The following is a 26,144-nucleotide window of genomic DNA, read 5'->3' as shown; positions in this document are numbered from 1 at the left end:
TCAGAGGTAAAAGATTTTATTATCCCATGGATTTTTCCTAAGAAGTAAGAGTCCTACCAGACAAAATATACAAAGCATCTTATGTTTTCTTTCTAGACAACTGCATTCTCATCCTATGAAACAGTGACCACATTAGTTCACCTTAAAGAACCAAGGTTTGTCATTAGAGCTGCAGGATTGCACAGAGTTAGCATATTCAATGACCAGTTAATTCATGCAGAATCAGAAGGAAGGGTAAAAAGGTCTGTATGCTCACCTGAGTGCAGGCTTAGGTTCCTAGAAATGAAGAGAAATGCAGGGCTTAAATTTACCAGTTTGCGGCACTTCCATTAAACAAACCAATTCTCTGACCCACTTCTTGTCATCCACTCCTCAGTGAAAGGTTAGGGCTAGCAGCAAGTTATCGTTGGAAAAACAATGCTAGAAAAGCAAATAACCCTCTGGCAGTGGGAAACTTTCCTTACCAACCTGCATGAAGTGCACATAATTCTTCATTTTACATCAAGCTTAAAGCAGAATGAAACCAAAGTGTCCTTCTCTATTTGTTAAAACTTAAAGTTTATAGTTGACTATGTTTATATAAAAAATAAATTTTCAGCCTCTAAGGCTAATTTCTATTGCACTACATGACCATTTTGAGATCCTGTTTTGTTTTCACATAATTAACTCACAGTATTATTACTTAAAAGTTTTATTGTAAAATATATTCACTTTTTTTGGTTTTGCCAAGTTAATGATTGTACTTGCATTTACTTTATCCTTCCTCTTCTAAAACAACAAGCTCATTTCAACAGATGGTGAACAAGTCCAGATTTGCTGGAAACCAATTAACAAGAACGTGCTAAGTTGAAACTCACCCCATTCTTTCAAGCCAAAAAACTGCCTGCATTTCAAGAACCTAATTAGTTTTAACTATATTTATGGAACAGAGGGAAGAATATTTAATTACCCTGCAATTCTTCTGTCTGATGATCAATAGAAATGCAGTTTCGTTCACACAATTTCTCTGCAGTATATTGATCAGATGAATCTTGCCTTGTATCAATATCTGTACTACAATGGTGCCTGCAGATAATGTGATACATGGCTGGACTACAGTAATTTCTCTCAAAACAGCTTTCATCAGAGGAGTTATACAAGAATACACACTCTGTTAAAAAAAAGTTCTGCTTCTGCACTTGCCAATAACTACCAGTTCTGCTGCTGACACCACTTCATACGTAGGCATGGCACCCCATCCACACACAGATGGGTTCTCAACAACTCAGGAAGACAGACCCATGTGAACATAACTCATCTCCCCAAGCAAGCAGAGCTGGCCAGGATAGACACAAGCTGGAGTAAACCACCCGCAGCCACGGCCTATAGACAGGACATCAGTGGAGCTTTGGCACCTTGGGCAAAGTGACGGCAGATCTGCCCAGGATCCACAGCAGCTGCAACTGTGTGTTAGAGAAAAGGCTACACAGCCTTGCGCTTCACCCTCTGCTTTGTGGCGGGGGAGCAGGGCCACGCTGTGTCATTCGTGTCATTTCCAGCCTGCCTCATTGCCCCTTGCCCTGGCCTCCCACCCACCCTGAACACCCATCAGGATACCCTGCATTGCTCAGCGGGTCACACCGAGCCATGACATGTTCAGGAGACATGGGGAGGGTGAGTCCAGGAGCCAGTCAAAAAACAACACATAGTGGTTGCTTTCGATGTTTGAAAATCTGGTCTCCAGGGGGACAGCACACAGCAAGCTGGGACCACCACAGCATGGTCTGGGCAGAAACCCTCCTTCTGCTGAGCTTTCTGAATCACCCTGTCTGTAGCCTCACAACTATTCTTTTCCTAAGTGCATCTGGTTATGTATTTCTGGTCATTATATCAGCATCAAAATGGTAACCCTCCTCTTGTGCATACACCTTCTGTCCTGGTGCCAAGGCAGTCTCAAAGTACTATACCAGCCTGAAATCGTTCGGCCAGGAAAAGAGCACCTATTTCCAGCACTCCTATTTCTTGGCCACCCCTTCTACCCCAAACCTGCTCCCAAAATAGATTCCTGTCCTGTGGTGTGGAAGAAGCTGCATCTACTCCCAAGTTATCTTTAACTTCTGTGTAAATTTAAGCCCAGCAAACGTCTAAGGTAGGTAGCAGGGAGAGAAGAGAATCCACTGTCAGGCCACAATGGACCCAACAGGTTAGAGCTGCACAAGCAGGGGAGAGAGTAAAAAAGTAAGACAGATTACCATGACTAAAGAGAAGGCTGAGAGCATGTGTGTGCACATGTATGCAAGCAAAGCCAAGGAGGGTTACATCTGGACAGTGGCCTCAGGACTTTTTGCAGATAACAGTTTCGACCACAAAAGTGTTTTCAAAGTGACGAATACGATGACAGTTTCCAGCCTCACGTCGACTGATACCTAGAAGTGATTGAAAGAGAGGAGAGGGGAAATTCAACAAATGATAATCTATCAGAGCTGCAGCAAGTGGGGGAAGGAAAGCAAATGAGATGCAACTGCTGAACACTGAAACGCAGGAACAACACAGCCCATATGAAAAGCTGCATAATCTGGTCTTTGGAAGAATAATCATATCTCTAGGCCATGGTCCTGCAGTAAGATCTCCCATGAGCTGGGGGAGCCACCTGGAAACAGCTGGTTTCTGCTGACAGCATCTCAGTGTTATCTCAGAGACCAGAAAGCCTCACAAATCAGCAGAAGCCACAGGCTGGTAAGAGCACAGCTCTGAATGCAGCCAAGAAGGGCTTGAAATAGCCACCCCTCTGGCTGTTTGTATCCCCACGTGCACTGATCCTGCGATGGCCTCAGCCTCTCTGGGAAACAAGTAATGCTCCCCATGCCCTTTAACTGCAGGACCTCAACTCTGGGCAGCTCTGCCAGGCAACTACTCCCCTCTCACAGCAAACCCCCTGCTGACAAACAGGACCGTGCCAGAGCTCCACGAGAGCAGCAGCCAGCGTGCCAGCAGCCCCGTGCACAACTGTGCAGCTCCCGTTGGGAAAACAGCCACGAACTACAGCCATGGTGACTTCTGCACCTGAATGCTCTCAGCACCCTGCAGCTTTCCCAGAGATCCAAACCCAAACTGACTATAGTTTGTGTTTCAGGTAAACCTTTAAGTATATCAGTATCTAAAAACAAATAAATACAAATACTAAAATTAAGGAGGTTTTTTGCAGCAATATTACCATTTGTATATAAGATACATATTGCCGATTTTCATTAAATCATTTTAAGGTAGTCCAGTGATCCCTCTTCACAACTTTTTCTGTATTATTAGGAACTTAATTCATTAAAGGCAATTTGCAGATCTAATCTGCTCTGAATAGCTGCCACTGAAGCGGGTGTCTCCATTAGGGAAATTTTCCAAACAGTTCCCAACAGCACTGCTATTAGTTCAGCCCCAGGAGCCCACATGTAAATGAATTGCTGGCTCCTGCAATCATTTTCTCAGTGTTTCTATTAGGGTCGTAGATGACAGCAACACAGCAGCCAGCACCCATTTGCAGTAACATCATCCCAGATTTGGGTTTAGATGAATCCGATGAGAAACACCACAAAAGATCTCCTGTGTGCTTACACCCACAGGGAAATCTCCCCTCTTGCTAAGAGGCCAGCATGGCTGTAATAGCAAAAGTAACTTTAACGCGGGGGAAAGCAAGTTAGGACAGCTGAACACAGCAAGGCTCTCACGTCTCCTTGCGCTCCTCCGCTTCAGCCTGTAGGTCTCCTTGCCGCTGCAGAGGCGGTAGATGAAAGAGCCAAGCTGCTCCATGTCACTGACGTGCTCTGTTGCAATCATCTCCTCTTGGATTATGTATGTCTGAGGCAGGTATGTCCCTTTCTGAAATGACAGTTTTCACCAAAATAAAGCACAAATGATCTCCTCCTTGAACAGAACTGTCTTACACAGAGCACCAAGGACAGACAAACTGCAGAAAATTCACTGTTAGAAGGCTCAAACTCCAGTTACCGCAGCCTGTTAACATGCTTCCCTGTCCTTGTGGTAAACTGTCCCATGCTACTAGCACAGGGCACACAAAACAGATTAGATCCAGCAATTGAATGTTCACACAGGGGATGAAGCCAGTGTAGGATCAACCCTGTTATAAATTAACCCCAGTTTTAAAGGAGGACATGCGAAGCTGTAACTGACAGCACAATTAACCCACCTGGAGAGGGATCAAGGTTCAACCTTGCCAAAATGCCAGGAACTCAACTGAAAATGTGCATTTTCCATTTACTTCAAAAGGCAAAAACCAAAAACACAAGCCCTGCTCAGATTCCAACGGTTTCCTGAGTTCTCCACATTTCCCCCTCCTCCTTGGTCCCTTCAGTATAGCCACAACAGTCTCCTGCCCTTATAGCCCACAGGAACAGGGACTAGAGATGGGCCATGGGCTCCACATTTAGAAACACAGCCCTGCATGGTAGTGGTGGGCACTCAGGGAAAAGCGAGCTCTCTTCCATCATGACCCCAGGGACATCGTCCAGCGACTCTGGGGCAGCACAGGAAAGCAGTTCACACCAGGGACCAAGCTGAGGCAAAGCAGCAAACACAAGTTCCCTGCTGCTGGGGTGGAGGCTGCTATGAAGACCAGGGTGATGAGTGGGGTGCCTGCAGGGGGGACACAGCAGAAAGCCAGCAGGGGCTAGAAAAAATGGGGTGAGAGAAAATGGGGGACCTGGGAGCACCCCAGGAACAGGGGCAGCCTCTTCCCCTGCAGGAAGGAGACCTTCTCAGCAATGATGACTCTCTGCAAGCTGATCCCCAGATGCTCAGAGCATCTCACAGCTGCCTGGGCATCACTGCAGCAATAAGCAGCTGTGTTACCAGCTCAGCCTGGGCTGGGGGTACTTCTGAGCAGACTGGATGCTAACTAGGCCATGAAGCAAAGACTCACTGCTCGTCCTTTTTCCTTAAGCAGAGTCAAAGAAATAAATGAACCAGCAGATCCTGGGGCCAATATAAATATAATCAGGAGGAAAAGCAACCAACAACAGCACAATTTCAAATATCACCTCTTCAGTTTCCACAACAGGACTGGTTATCTCCACAGAGATGTACCTGGAAACACGCTGCCTTAAGCTAGCACCATGCTGTTGGGCTGGCATAGCCTACTGGATCGATAAAGCTCTCCTCTAATGCTGGAGGACTAAACTATTAGTGGAAGTTTGTGCTACACTAACACAACAGTTCTGCAAGAAATTCAATTATTGATTCTCAGTGGGAGAGTGCAGGAGAGGGCATGTGATACGTGCAGTTACTGTCAGGAGCTGTCATGTTAACACCCAGGGCTGAAGCTCTGGATTTGCCATATCCTTGACATGGCGACAGGGCTTAGACAGAGACACACATGCACACAATCCAGTTTCTTCATTGTTTTAGATTTAAATAGCTGCAGCAGCTGAAGCAGTAAGGGATCATTGCTCCTCCATTGCAGGACTGTGCAACAAGCATGATACCTTCAATTTTCCACTAAGAGTTTTAAGAAAACTAGAGCACTGAGCATCTTGGGATCTGCAAAAGATGTGGACCCTCCACCATTTAACTGGGTCATCTCCAACTTCCTGCTGCTGCACAGGGGGAGCATCGCTCCATCCTTTTCTCTCAGATGCTTATGCAGCCCTGTTCACTAAACCGTTACACCTATACATAATAAAGTCTGCAAGAAGTAGCAGAGCTGCCGTTTACTGGCAAAAAATAAGACACAAGAGGCCTGGTAACACGTGTATGGGGTGACAGCAGGGTCTGGTACAGCCGTGCCTGCACACAGCAGGGATTGCAGAGCAGGCACTAAGCATGCAGCAACCACAGTGCAAAGGGGCACCCTGGCACCAGGCTGGCTGGGGAGGAAAGGGCAAAGGAGTTTCACTCAGTCCCTGTGCTGCCACAGTCTGCTGGCACAAACTGCTACCTTTACTTGCTGGACTAAGGTTTGGTCCTAGAAACAGGACTGAAGCCACTGAACATCTTCAAAACTAAACTTTCAGCTGGAAACTAGTCTCATTCATTAGGGACTTGACTGAATTCAGAAGAGTGGAGAAGGCAAAAGGAGACACAAGAGGAGCAAGGCAAAAGTCTCCAAGTCCAAGGACCAGTGCAGCTCATCCAGAATCCAAACAGGAGCACTTCAGAGCAGGGGGCTAAGTCATCAGGTGATGAAGGTCCCCTGCAGTGGGTGAGCAGTCTGCCCTCTCTGCCCAACACAGGCCTACAGCAAGGCTGTACCTGTGGGCATGAGGATCACAGGCTCACACGATAATTCTGCTGAGAAGGGACCTCAGGAGGTCTCCGGTCACACCTCTTGCTCAAAGCAGGGGCATCCACGAGATCAGACCAGGTTCCTCAGGGCTTCATCCAGTCTCGCCTTGAAAAATCTCCAAGGATTTCAAGGAGGCAGCACAACCTCCCTAGGCAATCTGTTCCATCGCTTCTGTCCTCATGGTGAAAAACCTTTTCTGAGCCCACAACCAAGCTAAACACTTAAAAACAATATTTCTAAGGTGTATGTTAAAACATCCATAGACAGGTTGGACACTTTCTCATCTCAATAATCAGAAAGTTATTTAAATACACATCTGCTTTGTACTCTCTTTAAAGAATCAAACATGTAAGACCATTCTAACTGCATTTTTATCCCTTTTTAAATTAAATTTCTGATAAAGTATCATTTTCATTGACTGTGATTTTATCTCCCTCATTTTAGGATGTGACCAGCATTCCCAGCCTCTCAGTTTTTTTCTGGGGCTCTGCTGTCAGCTTGTGCAATCCTGCCTTTTCCATTTCCCTCTGCCTCAGGGACTGGTCACCTGCCATGGTCAGAAGCTGTGGCTGGTTTGGAGCGAGTTGTAAGTAAATGCGTGTTGTACCCCAGCAGGGTTCCCAGCACATTTGCCAGACAGTCACAGTGCATGAAATTGTGAGGACTGCTAGGAAGAGAACTGGGAGTTTGACAAGGTCTGGAGATCAGGCATCTCTCAAGGCACAACATTTTGCCTCTGAGCTTAACCCCTACAAAGTTCATCACACTGCATGTAGCAGCAAGTGAGTAAAGGGAATTTAAGAATGAGTTAGATTGGTGGGGTTTTTTCTTTTCTTTTAAATAGACCCTCACAGAAGGGAGTAAGAGACCAAGGCTCAGTGCTTTGCTTTACCTGCAAAAGACTGAGATAGATATGCACCTTTTGCAGTCTTAAAAATCCTGGGGTTTTTTCCTGCTGTTAAGATTAAATAGTACTCTATTTTAAGAAGACTGCTTTCAGTCACTGCAATAGTGGCACGGACTTCTGAACTGAACAAAACTGCTGGTACTAAACCCAATTAATGCTGGCTGTGAGCAAAACTGCATGAGCCCAAGTTCAGTGTTGCAGCCCACAGCACAGCAGGGAGGGCAGCACAGATTCCACCCCCAAAAGGGTGAAAGCTGAAGGCCTGGTACTGCCCAAGGGACACTGAGAGCTCTGCAGATGGCAAACCACAGCGGGTACCACGGCAAGAGTGAAAGGAGGGAAATTTTTCTTTTTTTTCCTTGATTCCTACAATCAGTAAACACCAGACGGAAGCAATCTGCTGCTCCTCTGTGTCAGCCTGGTCAGGTTGATCTATCATGCCAGTTTTACCATGCTATCTGCAAAATTAATATTTCAGCTAAACCCACTGAAGCCTTCACTCTACTCTGTCAGGGCCAAGGCTTGCTCCCGCAGACACAGCAGTTTTGATTTCCCAGGAGCTTCCAGCTGGTACCCACAAGCCAACTCAAGAAAAGCATGCAAAATCAGCAGGATTACAGCTGTACCTTCACATTAACCAGCAGCTCCCACAGGTTGCGAGGAGGCATCACGATAGTGGTGTTCAGCTCGATGACGTAGCATTTGTCCAGCGTTATGTCATGATAAGCTGTCAGACCCTGCGTTCCAAGCACAGAAATTAAGGAACTGAGCCCTCTGCAATGAAATATGGCTGTGAAAATGGGTGAAAAGAGGGAATTCAGGGAAGACACGAAATTGCTTTAAACAACAAACCTGTCCGAGGACCTTCCTACCAAGCAAGATGAGCAGGTTAAAAAAATCTCAGAGGGCCTTGGGAAGGAGGACAGCTCAGTAATAAGATCATTGTAGACATATGTGATGACAGTGATAGTGCTAGGCCATAAGTACCATGCTGGTGCACCCCAGCTCAGCCCCATGCTACACCCCCAAAGGCCCCAAGAGCTCCTTACTCGCTGGAAATCATGGATGATATCCGCAGGGTCGCTCCCTCCAAACTGGGGCACTGGGACGTTGATTTGCTCGTAGTTCTCCTCAATGTAAATCTTGACATCTTCATGCAACTCCAGCTGCCCTTTGAATGGCGAATACAGCGAGTCTTCGTAAAGGACACCGCAGTGAAACACACTCTCACGGGGCAGCTGTGGGGATGAGATCCAGGTGGAGGTACAACACTCATACACCCCACACCCCATTAACAGCTACAGCAAACACATGAAGAAATGGACCCATACTGGGTAAAAACACTCTTTTCAAAAAGATGCTTGAAGATATTTCAAGAGCAGTCTTTTTACCAGAAAATATTCTTGATGAAGATAGTGCAGAACAGCCTTGTGAAATGACCACATCTCCCTTCCTGCTAGCTAGGCCCAAAGGAAATAAAGGATTCCCTCTGGGATTTCACGAAGAGTAATTCAGGGAGGCAAACTGACTGCCTGTCGGCTCTTAAATTTCATAAGCAGGCTGTTCACATCCCTCCATAGACACGGCTTCTAGTAACTTCGCTTTTCTACATAAGGCATGTAAGATTGGGGTAAGCAAAACATAATTTCTAAAGGCACTTGTAGCTTGGATATAGCAAATGAATGAAAACAAAGCAGCTCTGTCTCACAGCAAAACAGGAGCTGCTGCTCTCCAGGGCTCCAGAAGCACAAGGTATGGGCAAGAGCGCTAATGCAGGGTGAGTCACCAACTTTGAGCACGAGGATCACAGGGACAAACTGCAGCCACTGGAGACTGAGACATAAAGGCCCTGTTGCTTTGGTCTCTCTGAAGCATTTCTGGCCATGCTGAAGGGGTTTTGCTGTGTAATTGGATATGAGCTGTCATTTGGTATCACAGGCAGGCAGTGGGGATGACAACAGGTGGCCCCAAATGGACCAGGGGGCATTTCTCAGTGCCCTTCAGCATGTGCCAAGGATAGGTTATTGACTGGCTGATGGACAGAACGCTGCCCATAACCTGGTCGATAACCCTCCCTCAGTGCTGGGGGCTTCTTCTCATAAGGAAGTGTCTACACCAAAGGCCCTGCAACAGGGTGCCATCACGCCACCACAGCAGCATGTGGGAGGGTTGAGCAGCCCTACGGTTATCACAGGGTTTCCAGATCAGGTATAAATGAGCATGGGTAATAAAGATGTATCTTAAATCAAAGACTGCAATTTAATTTGACAGCAAGAAAATCTATGGAGCAAGGGAGTGCATAAAAAGACTATATTGCTGAATGGATAAGTGCTGGCTGCAGAGTCAAAGGCGGTCCTGGGAGAACTCATTCACTAATAGCTGCTCTGCAGCAGAATGAGGGCTTCAGTGCAAATCGATGCTCTGGGGTTTCTTGGCTAAAGACTCAGCAAGCCACAGAGCTCAGCAGTTACCTCCTTAAAAAGCAGCTCTGCCCTGTCTCATCCCCTATGCTCTGACCCACCACAACGCTGCCAGCCAGTGCCTCAGCTAGGCCAGGCTTTGCAAAGACTATGTGGAAGAAAAGATGCTGAATTTAATGGAGGTCAAGGGCTCACCTTCCATCTCCCACTTACTCTGCACTTCTCCACTTGCTTTATTAATAGCAGCACCTATTTTTGTTACACCTACAGAGTTTTGCTGTGCTAGGGTCTAAAAAACGTACTGCAAAAAGCTGTTCCCTTGCCTGTACCTCCCTGCTCTCTCCAGGGCTTGCTCTCCCCTCACAACAAGCCACGCTTTCAGACTGCCTTATCCCTGGCAGCAGTGACATTGGGTTTAAAAGGTAGAACTAGTAAGACATTTTCATGGAGTTAAAAAAACCCAAAAAACCTCCCACAAAGCCACAAGGGAGGGGAAGAGGATGATTTCTGGAAAGCCCTTCCTAGCAGCCAGGATGGAGGTAAGCCTGAGCGTACCTCTTAAGACATGCCTCATCTGCAGCGCCCAGAGGACTGGCTCCTGATTTACTGCAGTGCAAAGCAATAACTAACAGCACCACCTCTTTCAAAGGTTGAAGAAGCTTGTCTGGCTGCTCTGGCTGAAGAGCCAGCAGTCCTTCCCGACTCACCCCTACCTGGGTGATGAAGAAGTATCTGTACACATACATCGATGCAAAGACCAAGCCCAGGAGCAGTACGAGGAGACCCATGGTCAGGTAGCACACCCCGCTGAGCGATGACCTCCGGCCCTGCACCGCAGGAGCTGGCTCCTCCTACGAGACAAAGATGAGAGCATTGGTCAGCTGCTGCTGCTGCAAGGGATCAGAAAATCAAGTCTATTTTATGCAAAGGCCACGCACGGGTTTGTGGTGTGCGACTGAAGAAGGCACACACTGTCCTGCAAAGTGACTTCACATCTGACAGAATTCTGGCAAGAGAAAAACACTTCTTGTGCATTTTGCTCTCCCACCCCCCATATATATTTATTTTTATATATATATATATAAATACGTGTGTGTGTGAACATATACACATATATGCATACTCTGCTTCCCACCAACTGCTCAGAACAAAGTCAAGCTTTGTTTCAGTGGACAATAAGGATCAACCAAAGAAAAGGAAATCAGGAACTAACAGTTCCTGGCTACTGAATGTAACAGCATTTATGCATTCATACACAAAAATTTTTGTTGAAATGCTGTCACTCTTGCAGAATTTTTCAGGGGAAATTTTTGAGGTGGAAATTACTGGTCTCAGAGAGGTACCTCCTGGCCCTACTGGGGCGAGCCTACCCGAACACCTGTCTTGATCTCAACTTCATTTTCAAGCAGATTACTGCACACCTTCCAGGAATACAGTCAGAGCATCAAAAGAAAACATATCTGCCATTTTTTGAGTGCTGCCCAATCTATATAGACAGCAGCCAGCTCACCTTGTTACAGCCCTCGAAAGGAGAGCAGTGCAAAGGCAGGGATACCTCCTGGGGACCACTCATCCCAGCCCACAATGCTCTTGTTTTTACTACAAAAATACCCTCCAAAATGTTAAGGAGGCAGATGTAAGGCCTTTCAGAAGCAGATGAAAGAAGCCGGATCAGAGATGCCCCAGTTTCTGCACAGAAGAGCTGAAAGCTGCCCTCAGCTGAGCAGGCAGGCAGGGAAGAGGCACCAGGGAGGGCTCCTGCAGATTAACTCCCTCTGCGCAGTACGTGATCTGACACGTTTGATTAGAAAAAACACCCTCTCCATGGCTAGCCAGAGACCGGTAGGAACTAGAGGAACAGATTTAAAAGCAAACAACAGCCTCTCATTTCTAAGATGCATCACTTTTTAAAGGAAGAGATGTTTCTCCAGGGTAGCATGGCCAAAACCTGCAGGGTGGTGCAGGTGCTGAAGCTCCAAGGGGAGATGGCCCTGGGTTCCTGCCACACTCCAGCAGCATGAGACCAGCCCTGCCCAGCAGAGCTGGCAGCAAACACCTCCTCCCCCTTTCCCTGCCATGGAACAGCCCTCACGAGAGCAGCAGTTCAGTCCCAGGCTTGGAGGCATCAGGTCACTCCTGCCCCGAGACTCGAGCACCCCAGCATCCCTGGGACAGCTGTGGGGAGCCCGCCAGGCAGGGATCCCCCCACCTCCCCGGCACCTGAGCTCCATCAAGGAGCAGAACAGGGGCAGAGCCAGGGTCCTGCAACCCCTCTGCTACCTGCTTCACTCCCAGCCAACACATACTGCTCCAGCTATTGACTTTTTCCTTTGCTAGCTACATTCAGAGTGGTAACTGCAAAGACTAAATTGCTTTGGGAGAGCTACAATTCCAGCACAGCTCCAGGAGAAAGTAATCTATATTTATTTCTCCTTCATCCCAGCTGTTGAAAGACCCGCAGCACCTCTATTCACCGCCAGCTCCCTACACTGAAGGATCAGTGTAATCAGTTTGTTGCTGCTCCTCCAGCAAATAAAGGGATGAGCAAACTCAAAACCACCACATTTTAAGTTCACTTCCAATCTTTGCCTTCCTCTCCTTCTGGAGACAAGGGGCAGCAACTGTGACAAGCCACAAAGAAAAGAAAAAAAAAAATCATCACATTACTAGAGGAAGTTTAAAGGCTCTCTGACATGAACTGCTAGGACAGGAAAGTCATGCTATATGTCAAGTGTTTCACAAAACCAGATTTCCTCAGATACTTGTCATCACAGAAAGAGTGCAGACAGTGGGGGTGGAGAGGAATGAAAAGATCTCCTGCTACTGACACTGAGCATGGCTGAGAAAAAGTTTAATACTCCGCAAGGGCATTACATCTGAAGGGTGCCCGGTTCCCGTGATGGATAACGCACCGCTCAGTTCCTTGGTGAGATGCAAGTGCTAACTCCATGGAGAGGCTGAGGAGAGGGTTCAGAAGGACACAGCAACTCAAAGAGACAAAAAAAAATACACTAAACAGAAAAACTGTGTTGGAAGAATGGTAGGGAGGGGCAAATAAGCCCTCAGCGGTTCGCTATTTGCTAGAGCAGCTCTGTGCTCTTTGCACAGCCAACAACACAGTGAGACATCCCACCTCTCATTGCCAAAGGAGATGAGGTCGGCTCTCTACCAAGCATTCCTAGCTTCAGGAAAAATGCCCAAGTTTTGCATTTGGGAGAAAGTGGGGGAAGCGAAGCAGAGCTTTGCCCTGGGAGAAGTTACAAAACACCAAGAAAAATGAAAACAAACCCTCAAATTCTGAGGGAGGAAAGAAAAACTCAACAGCAACCATTCTGATGGAGCGGAGATTAAGGCGGTGAGGTTAAAAATGCTGCCAGACAGGCCAAGGGCAACAATTAACCACTGTCCTGCAAAATATTGCATAAAAATCACCAGCGCAAACCCTCACTAAAATAAGCATCTCCATACCGAATCCCAACAGAGTAAAAGGCCACCAGCCTTTGTCACTATGAATGAATTACAATTTAAAAGCAACTACATGTCAGTCGGCACCTTGGCTTCGGGCTGGAGGCGTTCTCAGTGCTGACAGCCTGTGGATGGAGCAGTGCACAACCTGCTTTAACAGCATTTCACCCAGGGTAACAAATCTTCACTAGGGTGGAAAAATCCAAGAAGCTTCTTCCACAGGCTGCTGCCCCACTCATGCTGCAACGTACCTCCTTCCCACAGGACTGCCACTCCCTGCAGTAGAAATGTGGGTATATTGAAAAATGGGAAATCCACTGCAGCTGATTTCCATCTGTTCTCGCCATTGGAATGCCTGGACTCCCAGCAAAGGAGCAGCTTTCCCCTAAGCTAACCTTATCATAAAGAGAACCAGGTGGTCCCAGCAGAAAGCTGCAGGAAAGCCAGCCCTGCCAGAAAGACTCCCAGGACCAACCAGCAAGCCAAACCATGCACCACGCTCATGCCACACGGCAGACTTTGCACATCTGGCAGCATTGCTGGTCTCCATGAATTTCAGTGGTGGAGAAGAGAATTAGACTTAGCAGCAGGGTTCTCCTGAAGAGCAGATCACGCCTTCGAGATATGCGTTTCCCAAGGAGAAAAATCAAAATATTAACATGCGAAAATGCTGTACATTCACCAGATGTTTAACAATATTCCGAAAGAATTCATCAACCAGACACTATTCTTACAACAAGCCATCCTACTAATTTTCTGCCTCAAACAACTATGGGCTTTTTTGGCCAAGAGAACTGGGAAAGCTTGGGATCAAAACCATCCATGGGCAGAGGCAGGAACAGGTATTTCAGGTCAGCAAATGGGCTTTCCATTTCCTTTTTCATTGCTTTAAACATGATATCCCAACAGATGGGCATATTTTACACAAAAATCAATATAAGGCTCTTCCTCCCTTCTCTGGGCTGTGCAGAGGACAAACATTCATCTGCTTTTCCATGAATGAACAGGTGGGAAAACAACAGCAGTGGACGAAGAGCACGATGCCCACAGTCCAGGCACTATGGATGTGCATGCAAGGAGGATGCACAGACAGATCCACAGCTCTGCAGAGTATCCCACTGTGATTTCAGGGCAGGAAAATGCTGCCACTCCATGCAACGATCCTTTCTTTGCTCTGAATTTCTCGGCACCACCACATGCTCCAGTGCCGGTACAGGCAGCGGAAGCTGCCACTTTGCTGGCACTACAGAAAGGGCCGAGCCAGCTCCCTTTCGGGTGGGAAAAGTGGAAGAGGCTGTGGGCAGAGCTCCTTCCCCTATGCAACCCGAGGAGAAGGCGCACCTCACTCTTCCTCCACATCGGCAGTGGGGGAAAGCATCCATCTTCCCAAGGAGAGTGCCTGTGCATCTTGGTTTTCTGCCAGGCATTGTCCTGCTAATACTTCATCCCACCAGGCAAGAGATAGAGGTAGCTCCAGCGCACAAGCCTGAATAACCAGACATGCTGACTCGGCTCCAGTTCGCAGGCACAATTGCTTCGCAGACACAACCCAGGGCTCAGCAGCAGACAGGATATTGGAATATAAAAAGGAATTCCTTTCCTCAAATAAAACAGACTCTTCACTATGCTTCAGTGCCCTGCCTGCTCATGGGGCCGGTGCAGAACAGAGCACAGGCAGCAGATACCCAGATGGGAGAGGATGAAGTTATGATACAGACCATTTGGTAGAGGAGGCTTGAAATTAGCCTGAGGAGGGAAAAAAGTCCTAATTCAGTCTTTGCAGATTTTCTTCAGAATTTCAGGTCTTGCTGAGGACATGATGAAAATGGCTGGTGTCCTATTATCCCTATTTGCTACTGAATGGCTAAGGAACATCTCTCCTACAAGTCTGTGGGGGACAGAAGCCTGGCTGTGCTTTACAGGCGCAATGTCTGCTCCACAGCATGGAAATCAAGTCCAAAGGCCAGAGTAAGACAGAGCAGAGAAAGCATCAACAACCTGCTGAGCACTGCAGAGGGCACCTATTGCTGAGCAAACCCTCCTGGCTTCACGGCGCTGAGCCTTTGGACACACGCTAGCAGGAGCTGCTAGCAAGAACCATACGCAGTGAGGTGTTGCCTTTGGTATTTCTCATAAACACAGTACAGGATTATGAAAAACGGGTATTTGATTCTATCACTCCATCACCAATGACTTGCTGAAGATGACAGAAACGAGGAAATTAAAGGCGTCATGTCATGCCTTGTTCCTTCCCAAGTTGCACACCGCCTCAGCAGAGACGGACTCAGCTCACACCCTTTCCCTACTTCCTCAGCTTTGGAAACAGCTCTGAAATCTTCACAAACCATTTTTCCTGCATTTTTGAAACACACAGGTTTGAAATCTTTCATCTTAGGTGTAGCAGGGCCTGACAAACAGGGGACACAGCTCAGCAAGTGTCTAAATATACACTCCCAACAGGCAAAGAAGCTTGGGGTGACTAAAAATAGTAGATATGATTTTGATGACTGACAAAGGAGGAGAGAGATGTGATGCAGAGTAAATACTCAAAGGGATGTGGTTTGGACAGGAGTGCTATCTGAAACGCAGCAAAATATGTCATCCTTCTCTGGGAGGTTGCTTGTTTCAAGGGAGCAGCAGCCTGAGTTCTCGACGTAGATGTACTGACGTAACTACAGACACTGCCACAGGCAGCCACCGCTTCCTCAAAGGACACATGCTCGAAACCTAAGAAACCCACATCAGAAAATCTAACCAATCTTGCCATTTACTCATTTCTGGTAACCAAAGGCCAATAGGGAAAAAAATCAGTTCAAGGTCTCTACCTCCAGCACACAAAGTCCCATATTCACTGCTTTACCAAACGTAAGGACTTGCAATAGTGGCACCTTCACTGACTTCAGATGGAAAAGCCCCACAGCTGACTGCTGGAAAACTGCAGTGCTGCTGCAGTGGGTGTAAGCTGGTATGGACTGACCTTTCCTCTGATGTGCTCAGCTTTGAGTGTCACCTCTCAGAAAAACGACCCCCATGTCTGCACTGACGCAGCTTGCTCTTCCTGCACGCGAAGCAAAGCCACCCCGCAGACGGCATCCCTACCTCCTGCAGGTGCTGGGCACTGCTGGCACTTACTGCCCCTGCTCTGTGTGATAAAAAACACCGGAAGGTTTGTGGGATAAATTGTAGGGCAAGGAGATCCAGACCTGCCTCCCAAAGACAACCCCTCTGTGGTCAGGCATTCAGACCCAGGGGAGCTCAGTGGTGAAGAGCCCCCGGGGACAGCCAGAGTGAGCAGGGGTGGCCAGCCAGGGTTCAAGACTGGACCACTTGCCAAGCTAGAGCTCTGGAGAAGCAGAGCAAGAGACTACACACAGGCAAAAGGCAGACAAAGGAAGACAAGAAGGGGGAGAGGAACAGAGAGAGATAAGCCATCACAGCAAAGGCAGCTCATCCCTGCATCCACCAAAGCATCTCCCACGCTCCAAAAAAGGTTCCTCTGCCAGATGAACAAAAAATAAGTCTTGTCCTCAAGAACATTTATGCTTGGAGAGAGTAGAGGGAGTGAAATGAGGAGAAATACCAGGTGACACCAAACGGGTAACAGTGCCTGGGCCATCACCCTGGCAGAGAGTCACAGTGGTCAGTGCTCAGCACTAGCAATGAGAGGCCTCTGAATGAGCCCGTCACCTGGAAAGAGAGTCCTTCCAGGCTGAAGAGCATTTCTACTGCTTCAGGTCAGAAAAGAAAATAATGTGAGCATGCATGGAGAGAGAGATACACACACACATATATATATATGGCACAGTTTCCAAGGCAACCGAACTCCCTGCATGCAGTACTTGAGCAGCGCTTGTGCAGGGCACGCAGCAGCATTTCCAGAACACAGCTGATGGCTTTTGGACTCAAAGATGCCTGGAAACAAACAAACAAACAAACAAAAAAAAACCAACAAAAAAACTCAAAAAAGCCTGTAATTAAGAGACTATCACAGTCAAAGGTAAAAAGGTTGCAATAAATGAATCTAATCACATCTTTAAATGACACCACAGCACGTGACTAGCAAAAAAGCCACCTGCCTCAGGAGTCACTTGGCAGCACTGGAAATTAGAATATCAAAAACAACCACTGGCTAATTAAAACCCCCAGCTTTGTTGCTATACAACAAAGACAGCATGATGTTAAAAATGCAGCCTAGCATGCAGAAGCTCCTAAGAGCTCAGTGATCATATTTTCCTTCTCTCTTGTCAGCAAGAGAGATATAAACCCCTGTCTTTTCTCCTTTTTCCATCCCTTTCTGGAACTAAGGGGCTGTTTCCCCTCCCTCTTTGCACTGGGGTGAGGAATACATTTCCATACATTTTTTAATTTTATTTTTTGGCAGAGGCACAACAACTTCCAGCTGGAGTTTTTCCAGCCTCCCTCTCCTCTTTCCCAGGAGTAAAACCATTCAGAGCATTAGGAGCCAACAAAGCCCCTTGTAAAAATAAGGCTATTCTTACCAGGCACATAGCTAAAGCCCCAAGTGTCACACTGAACAGTCAGGCAGGCAGAGAGAAAATAAATAGCTGTGATAAAGAGGCAAAAAATGTCCCAACCTGGGTGTTTAAGAGCCTGAGTGCCAAAATATGGTCTGATAAACATGGCCTGATTTCCAGAAATCAACAGGAGCTGCAACCACTCACTGCAACTATGGGGAAAATCAGTCCCTGCCCCAGGGCAGCTCCACCACCACAGCTAAAAGGCTCTGGAGCACCTGGGCAGACCTCACCTGGGAGAGGGAAGGAGCAAGCACAGCCAAGTGAAGGCCCAGGGGTCTTTTTGCAAGCCTGAGGTGGAAGGTGACATTAAAAGACTGGGAATTTTCCCCAGGAGAAGAACGAAGGTTAAGCTTTGGCACTGGGTCTCAAAACCTATCCAGAGCAATTAAAGACAAAAGGCAGCTCAAGCAAGAGTGAAGCAGAGCAGCTGCTCTGGAAATAGGGGAAGCTCTTAAAACAAGGGGTTGGCAAAGTTAAAGAGAGAGACTTGATTCAAAGGTAAAGGCATATGCAGGTGGGTAGACACCAGACTCCTTAAAAGACCTTTGACCAATGCCAGAAATATTCAAGAACACTGAGAAACTGAGGCAAGGAAATGCCAACAGCTTTCCTTCTCCTCCCAGGTGAAGTGAAGAGAAGCTGCTACCGTTTGCTGACAAAACCAGTCTGCTTGCTTCCACCTTCACACACGGCTTGAGAGGAAGCAAGCTATGAGCCTGACTGCCTACCAAAGTGACAAGCTGTCCCGTGGCAGGACAGCAGGACCACGCACTTGGGAAGGAGCTGGACAGACTTCCCTTCCGACAGCCGCACACTCACCTTTTCCCAGACTAAAATTGTACAATTGCTCCAATATAAAACAAACACACCTACCAACCTGTGCAACAGGCCCAGGGAGTCCTGGACACAAGCCAAGAGAGCTAGCGACTGATTTGCAAAAGGTGCAAAAGATCGGGTGCTATCTCAACACATTTGAAAGCAGAACACGTTGACAGGGAAAACACCTCCACACTCATCAAAAGGTTTCACACGATTTCACCTGAAGTTCTTCACTGTCAGTGATGGCTTTGGATCCTAATGAAGCACCGGAGCAGAGCAACAGTTGGGCACTCATGAACATGCGGCTGGGCTCTAACCCACTGCTTCCCCCCAGTGAGCTCCATGTCCAGATAGTACGGGGTCTAAACAAATGTGCAGTTTAAAACTACAGCACCCACCTCTGAGCTTCTACAGTCAGGCTGGCGCAGACGGTCATTCGCCATTTTCCATGCCACCAAGGGCAAGCCAAACACTGCTGCTCTGGCTGTGGCCAACTAAGCCATCACTGTCCCACTAGAGGAGACTGATTCCCAAAAGGCTGATAGAAAGGAAGACACAGCCATGCCCAAGACACTTACAAGCTAGAACAGCCAAGGTACTGCCTTCTGATGGTTCTGCAGATGAGACAGGGCAGAGCCCTAAAGGCGTACTGTTCACTCTGAGCAGAGGGAGAGTCCTGCGTTTCCTGGAGTTCAAGCTGAAGCATCTTAACAAGGAACTAGATTTCAGGTTACAACATCTGTGTCTTCCCTGAAAATCAGGACTTACACAGTGTCACACCGTAAAATGAAATCACTGCTCCCTTTCAGAACACTGACAGCAATTATCTCTTCACCCAGCAGCAGCATAGGAAAACCCTGACAGTCAGTCCTACACTCAAAAATTCACCACAAAGAAACAGTGTCTAGTTTAACAGCAGCAAGAGAGAGGAGGCAAATTTACCCTTATGAGTTTTATTGTTCAAACTGACTTCAACGGTAGGGCATCGCAGCAAGGAAGACAACTCTGCAAAGCAAGTGCAGAGGGATGAATTTAAAAAAAACAAAAACCCTCACACTGTCCTCCCTCAAATGGTAACACTGGCATTAAAAACCAAACACATCTAGGTTCCCACACATCACCTGGGAAGAAAATACCCGCCTAGAAGCAAAAATGCCTTTTCCATCTCCTGTAAACCCATTAATGAGCAAAGATTTGATAGCGCAAAAGCAGGAGTTGCAAAACTGCGCACAAGGACAACTCATCCTCCCTAGACATTCCATCTCTCCAGACCTAGAAGCACTGCTCTGCTGCGTGGGAGCTCCCCTCCTCTGCGCAGCCGTACACAACGCCTGCCAGGCCACCTCTCCCCAAACAGCACGGTGCGACAAGGTGAAAACCAGCGCTGGGCTTATCGCTGCACAGCACAGGGCTTCTCACAGCAGAGCAAGGAGGGCTCCTGTCCTACAGCTGGGACCTACACTGCTGCAGTATTAATACATGCAGCATATGCAGCAAAGCTCCCCCTCACACTTGGTTCATTTGAACCCTTTAAAACTGCTTCTTTTTAAAGGTATTTCTTGGGTTTCTGTGTTTTGTCAAAAGAAATTGCTGTACCTAAAGTGGGTAAACGCAACAAGTTCTTCCCATGTAAAGAGCACCTACGTGCAAATCTGCATTGGCTTCGGCCCCCTTCCAGCTTTGGGGGAATGCACACCTCTAGACAGACATTTCAAGTTTCTGCATCTCCAGCTCTTCAGTCTACATCAGTCTGGTGAAAGAGAGGTCCGTGTTTCCAAATTCAGTCGCATTTATAACATTTCTGCCAGAAACAGTCATTCCCTCTCCTAATCTCCCCACCAGTTTTAGACAGATCCTTTGTCATGCTCAGCTGGAATATCAAATATTCATGTCCGGAGTCTGGTAAGATACTCAAGTTTAGTATTTCACTTAGAGCGGATCCTGTAAGGGTCCGGAGACATTTTTTCCAATTCAGACCTTTTCTTCCACTTCCAAGGCATCCCCAAACTACGGAGAACGAAGAACCAGTGATAATGCTTCTTTTTAAGCTGATGACTCTATACAGGACACAAAAAGAAGTCATCCCTTCAGGCCATGTGTATATAGGAGGGTTGGGCAAAGGCCAGGAATAATCTTCTATTACAGGAGGCAGCTTCTTCAAACTAATATCTATCATGTTTAGATCCCTAAATCAAGACCTCAATAAGTGAAAATACCTGCAGCTCAGAAGCATCAAGCCTGGACTCAAGCCTGCAAATGTGTCAATGAGCGTAATCAATCCACATCGCTGCCAGCTAGTTTTTCTCCCTCTCTCTGGATTTACAGCTTGCTGTGTGAAAAAGCCTGTTTAAAAGACTTTTCCTCACATCCCCTTCCCTCGCCATATGTCTGCCACCTCACAGCATCCTGCAAGGAAGTTGCTCACAAAACCCAGCACTGCACTGGCACAGCAGCTTCCACCAAGCTGGCGTGACTCCGCTTTACAGGGCCAGCAGAGACGCCTTCGTGGCCAACAAGAGCCACTGCTCCTCCACCTGCTCCATGCGCCAGAGCCCAGCAAAGCAGTCACAGCTCACCATGCCCACCTGCAAGAAAAGGCAGGGGAGCAGGGGTATCGCAACAGCCCCAGCAGCGAGATACTATCTGTCTGCTAAGAGCTCTGTATCCACAGCAGACCTGCTCCTCTCTGGGGAGTTTTGAAGTGGCAGTCACAGGAAAGAGCTTCCCAGGCACTAGAGAGGTAGACACCCCCTCAGGGAACACGCTCCCAGGGGTTTCAGGGCTTTCCCCTGCTATTTCTGTACAAACAGGGCAACCACACTCTGTGCGGGATCTGCCGCTGGCTCCCGGGGAGCAGCAGCAGCCCTGCCGCCAGGAGGCTGAGGCACCCCACTGGACGGTCATGCTGAGGTGCAGCCCACAAAAAGACCACACAGACAGACAGAAGGGTTGAGTGGATCCAGCACAGGGCAGCAAGCTGCTCCTTGTGGGAAGCTTTTCCATACGACCAGGAAGAGCATGATCCACAGCCCACCAAAAGGAAGAGTCTTGGGGAACGCAGATGAGATGAAAGGCACAAAACCAAAGCCTGGCATTACTGCAACCAAACAGCAAAACGTCAGTCATACCCACAGGACACCATTGTGTGCACCCTGGAGAGCCCCTTGCAGCCCCTGGGCCTGTGACCCACTGCCAAGGTGTTTTCAGGGGGCTTGCCAGGCCTGCAGGTATGGAGAGAGCTCTCCCAGTCCTCCTGCTTTGCCCGTAAAGCCCTTCTCTCCCACCAGCCAGACCTAGCAGTCATGGCCTGAGCAGATACCGTCCTCCCCTCAACTTTCATCCTTCTGGCAAGCCAAAGATGAACATGATCACACGCATCGTCTCACCACAGCCTCTCCCAGATGCAGGACAACAGGTTTTGCTTTCTGCTTCCTCTCCCCAAAGGTTTCTGTGAAAGCAATCCCCGACACACACAGATGTCTTCGCATCATCTGCAAACCGCCCCAGTCCCCACGGACACCCATCTGTGCTGCAGTGTTTGCTGTAAGGCACGATTCACCCCGGGCCAGCACGGAGGAGCGTCCGGCAGAGCCCTTGGCCAGGGCAGCTGAGCAGCCAGTCTCCACCACATACAGAGCGAGGGGGACGAGAGGCACCTCTTCCCTCCAACACTTACCATTTACACCTCATGAAGCAGAAGATTTTAACGAAATCCCTTCTCCTCTGGCTCTTGTGCTCTCTCTGCAGAGTAACTAGCTGCAAGTATTAGAGGGGTTTACAAGAATCAACAAAAAAAACCCCAAACCAATTTTTGACTGGAGAGCTCCAGCCATCAGTTTCACTTGGATCCTGTGGATTTCAACATCCATCATAAACACGAGAAGAGTATTTCCCAATGCAGTTAAAGACACAGCATATGTATTTCCATTTCAGACTATAAATCCAGAGTTCAGTTAAAACTCACTGAATACTATTTTGCACCTGAGAAGATATTTTCCAACAAACACAACAAATTATTTTACTGACTGCATAACCTCAAACTGCCTTCTACTCGAGGCTGCTACATCCTCCCAGCTCCCACCAATAACAACAAGATTGTTTCTTTTATAAGCCCTTAAAATGTTGCTATTGCCTCAAAATTATGTGGATTTTTCTGACAGAGTTCAAATTGCATATCCTTTCCGATTCAAACTGAGCTGCACAGACGAGAAACAAGGCTCAGAACACGTGAGCTTGCTGTCAGGACTCCTCACCTACTACTTTTCAGGACACATTAGCATCACAGACATCTGCCTGCCTGCCACATCTTTGCATTCACGAAGCACCTGCCAAAATTCACAGGCTGCAGAAGCTGCTGCTGAATCATTTCCCAGCTCTGGCTCCTATCACTGGGATTGAAGTTTTGAGATCAAAGAGGAAAAAAACGCAGAGCATCTTGTTTGCATATCACCAATGCCATTTTGCTGCAAGGCAGCTAGAGAAAGACACACATAGACAGGAATTATTGGCAGCAAGAGAGAGAGCACGGCAAGAAAGCCTGGCTACGGAAAGACCAACCCCACAAGTTGGGTGTTTTACAAAGCAGCACACACCCTCAGTCCATCTAAGTACAAACCATCAAAGAATCTAGTGTCATAGATACCCTGAAAAACAGCATCAGGAAAAGGCCACCTTCTTGTCAGTGGACATGCTGCTCCCTGGACACCCGCATGCTGCACTGACTCACCGCAACCTGCTCCTGCCCTTCTGTCACGGGTCTTACGCCAATTTTCTTACATGTTTGTCTGCTGGAATTAAGAGAATGTTGAAGAGTCTTTGTTCTAAATTCATGTTTTTAAGTTCCTTTGTAGCTCATGTGGGCTTAAAAGAACAATATCATGCTCCCCAGGAGTCAGAGAAAGTCCCAAGGCTGTGTAAAGTACCCAAAATTTATTATTTGCTACCTAAGCCAATTTCACCCATCTGGCAGGACCTGAATGAGAGTAATTTTGATTGCTGGGATCTGGAAGCACTAACGATGGAAATAACCTTCTGTTACTTTTATTTTTTATTATTTTTTGAACTCCTTTTCTCACAGTGCTTGTGAGATGGAGACAGATCGTGCCCGAGCTCGTGCAGGATCAGCAGAACAACCGACTTCCCAGCTGTGGAAAGCTGGTTTAATGGCTCCAAGAGCTGGAAGTCCAGTGTGATAGTCAACTTTCAGGGTTCAACATCAAAGGTGGGCATCAACCTACCACCTTCTTTTGTTCGTAATTAGGAAGGGTGAAGTCTGGAAACCACCGAGAGATCACAGTGGGCCGCGCTCCTCCATTACAGGTTTCTGTACAGCTCCTGGGCATTAGATTAATAGATGCAATCATGACAGACTGAGCACATTCAGACACTGACAGCACAGCTGAGAGCTGCGAGCACATCCGTGCGTGATGTGAGAGATCATTACGATATAAGCAACTCCCTGAACTCTCTGCAGAACTGAGCAACCTTCTGAAGCCCCTACTGCAGAGCAACCCTCTGGGGCAGGTAATTCCCACTCGCTCGATAAGGCACATGAGGAGGTACGCTCCGCATTGCTGCAGGAACAGAGCAAACCACAGCTCCCCCATAGTTTTTTGAGTCAGGGAGATACCAGGGTTCAATAAACGATCAAACTGCACACACAGTCTGAGGGAGGCATTTATGAGAATTGCAGAAATGCCATTTAGGTCTCCTGCTCTGACACAGAAGCATTGTAACAAGGCAGACTTGATGCTGTGGGTGAGGCCCACCTCTCTGAACACCCTCCCACTAGGCGCTGTGACATTTACCCCAGCGGGTCCACCCTTGCAGAAGAGCTCACAAGCTGGGGGTTCTCTAAGCACAAGAGACTTCAAACCACTCAACTCCTGGCCAAAGAAAACTGCGCCCCATTTCACCTTCCCCTCCTCAAGAGGGGCACCAGCCATAGTACCACTGGTACCTGCCCAGCACTGCCTGCCAGCCACTCGCACAGTCTGGATGGGACTCGGCAAAACCCCACACCAAGGCCCCAGCCACGCTCTGCATCTGCTAGGGATGCCCCAACACCTTCCTTCACCTCGTGCCAGGCAGGATCCCAGCCTCTGCAGGCACAAGCGCTCGTTCCCCTCTGATACCATCACCTGAAGCCAGCAGAACAATTCAACTTCAGCATGTCAACTCCCATCCTGAAAACTGCAAAGCATCTAGAGAGCCACGTGTGCTCTTATCCCTTTGCTTCTCATCTTGCTCCAGCACCAGCTGGTTTGTTCCTCTCTTCTCTTTTCAAAGCCAACCCTCAGCCTTCAGAGATGTTAGAATCTAAAATCCACCCGTGAATGATCAATCCCAAATTACATCCCCCCTGGCAAAACCACCGAGACCAAGGGGATGAGTTCTGATGCCACTTGTCCGTGCTGGCCGTTTACTTCAGCGCCCAAGGATGGCCTCTCCCTGTAATGGCGCAGTCCCCCTGCCCCATCCCCTCCCTACTTCTCCAAACTTCAGGTGCCTACACACCCCCCGGGGCGGGGGCCAAGGGCCGGGAACCCGGACGCTTTTCTCCTTCCCAGCGTCGGCCCCTCCGAACAGGACCGAGCTCCGCGCTGACACCCGGCCCCACCTTCCAGCTCTCCCCGGCTCCAACTTAGCAGACAAGGGACCAACGCCGGCGGCACCCGCGGGGCCCCCTCCCACCCGCCCCGCACTCACGGCGCCCGGGGGCAGCAGCACGGCGCCCGCCGCCCCATCGCCCCCCGCCGCCGCCTTCTCCTTCTCCTTCTCCGGCTTGAGCGCCGCCGGCGGCTGCTGGACGCCGATCTTCACCATGGCCCCACGCCGCCGCCGCTGCCCGCGCCGCCGCCGCCACCGGCACCGCCCCGGGGAGGGGCCGCCGCCGCCGCCCCCGCCCCCGGCAGACCCCCGGGGCGCTCCGCTCCCCCCGCCCGCCGCCGGTGGGAGCGCGGAGGGGGCTGCCCCCGAGTCGGGGGCGACCGGGCCTTTGCGGCCGCCAGGGCTGCGCCCGGTGCACCAGCGGGCTGCGGGGGGCTCCGGGGGGGCGAGTGCGCGGGCGAGTCCCGGGCGGTTAACCCTGAACGGAGAGAGAGCCCGCCAGCAGCACCCACGGCTGCTCCCCTCTCTCAGCCCGCCAGCAGCACCCACGGCTGCTCCCCCTTCTCAGCCCGCCAGCAGCACCCACGGCTGCTCCCCCTTCTCAGCCCGCCAGCAGCACCCACGGCTGCTCCCCGCTCTCAGCCCGCCAGCAGCACCCACGGCTGCTCCCCGCTCTCAGCCCGCCAGCAGCACCCACGGCTGCTCCCCGCTCTCAGCCCGCCAGCAGCACCCACGGCTGCTCCCCCCTCTGAGCCCGCCAGCCCCCTCCAGGTCCCGCTTGCACAGCTTTAGGCTGGGCCTGGCCAGCCCTTCCTCGGGTTTAGGACGTGGAGGGTGCAGCAGCAGCCCCCCCCCCAGGAAGCCCTGTCTGGTGGCGGTGCTAAATTGGCACTACTGAAATGGGGTCAGCCAAGGGGGAAAAAAAAAAACCCAAAACTAAATTAAACAACCCACCTAGCCTGAGGATGCATCAGCCTGGAGCAGATGCACACAGAGAGCAGGGGTTACACTCCGGGGGAAGATGGGAAAAACCCAAGTGCCCTTTGTTTCGAGGCTTGAGACCAGAATCTGTGGATGTACCAAGAGCATTGAGGTGGTCTCTGCCCCAGGATTAG

General features: G+C 48.9%; 1 protein-coding gene across 1 annotated transcript; it reads right to left on the bottom strand.

Moving 5' to 3' along the window:
- ITM2C (integral membrane protein 2C) lies at positions 1-25,304 on the bottom strand. The gene is made up of 6 exons (XM_074877767.1): positions 25,129-25,304; positions 10,312-10,449; positions 8,228-8,416; positions 7,805-7,915; positions 3,699-3,849; positions 1-2,405 (listed from the first exon to the last, which is right to left on the bottom strand). The coding sequence occupies exons 1-6, from the start codon at positions 25,243-25,245 to the stop codon at positions 2,314-2,316; spliced, it is 798 nt and encodes a 265-aa protein (XP_074733868.1). The 5' UTR covers positions 25,246-25,304; the 3' UTR covers positions 1-2,313.
- Positions 25,305-26,144: the final 840 nt, after the last annotated feature.

Source organism: Strix uralensis, chromosome 9 (assembly GCF_047716275.1).
Source record: "Strix uralensis isolate ZFMK-TIS-50842 chromosome 9, bStrUra1, whole genome shotgun sequence".
In the NCBI taxonomy this organism is placed as follows: domain Eukaryota; kingdom Metazoa; phylum Chordata; class Aves; order Strigiformes; family Strigidae; genus Strix; species Strix uralensis.
Note: the sequence above shows the minus strand (reverse complement) of the source record. Positions and strands in the feature narration are given on the sequence as shown.

Excerpts from the sequence above, each read along its gene's own strand:
- ITM2C (XM_074877767.1), bottom strand. The coding sequence starts at position 25,245 with ATGGTGAAGATCGGCGTCCAGCAGCCGCCGGCGGCGCTCAAGCCGGAG. Across the intron at positions 10,450-25,128 it reads TGCTGCTGCCCCCGGGCGCC|GAGGAGCCAGCTCCTGCGGT; the intron begins GTGAGTGCGGGG and ends TTTGTCTCGTAG. Across the intron at positions 2,406-3,698 it reads GCGGAGGAGCGCAAGGAGAC|GTATCAGTCGACGTGAGGCT; the intron begins GTGAGAGCCTTG and ends AATCACTTCTAG.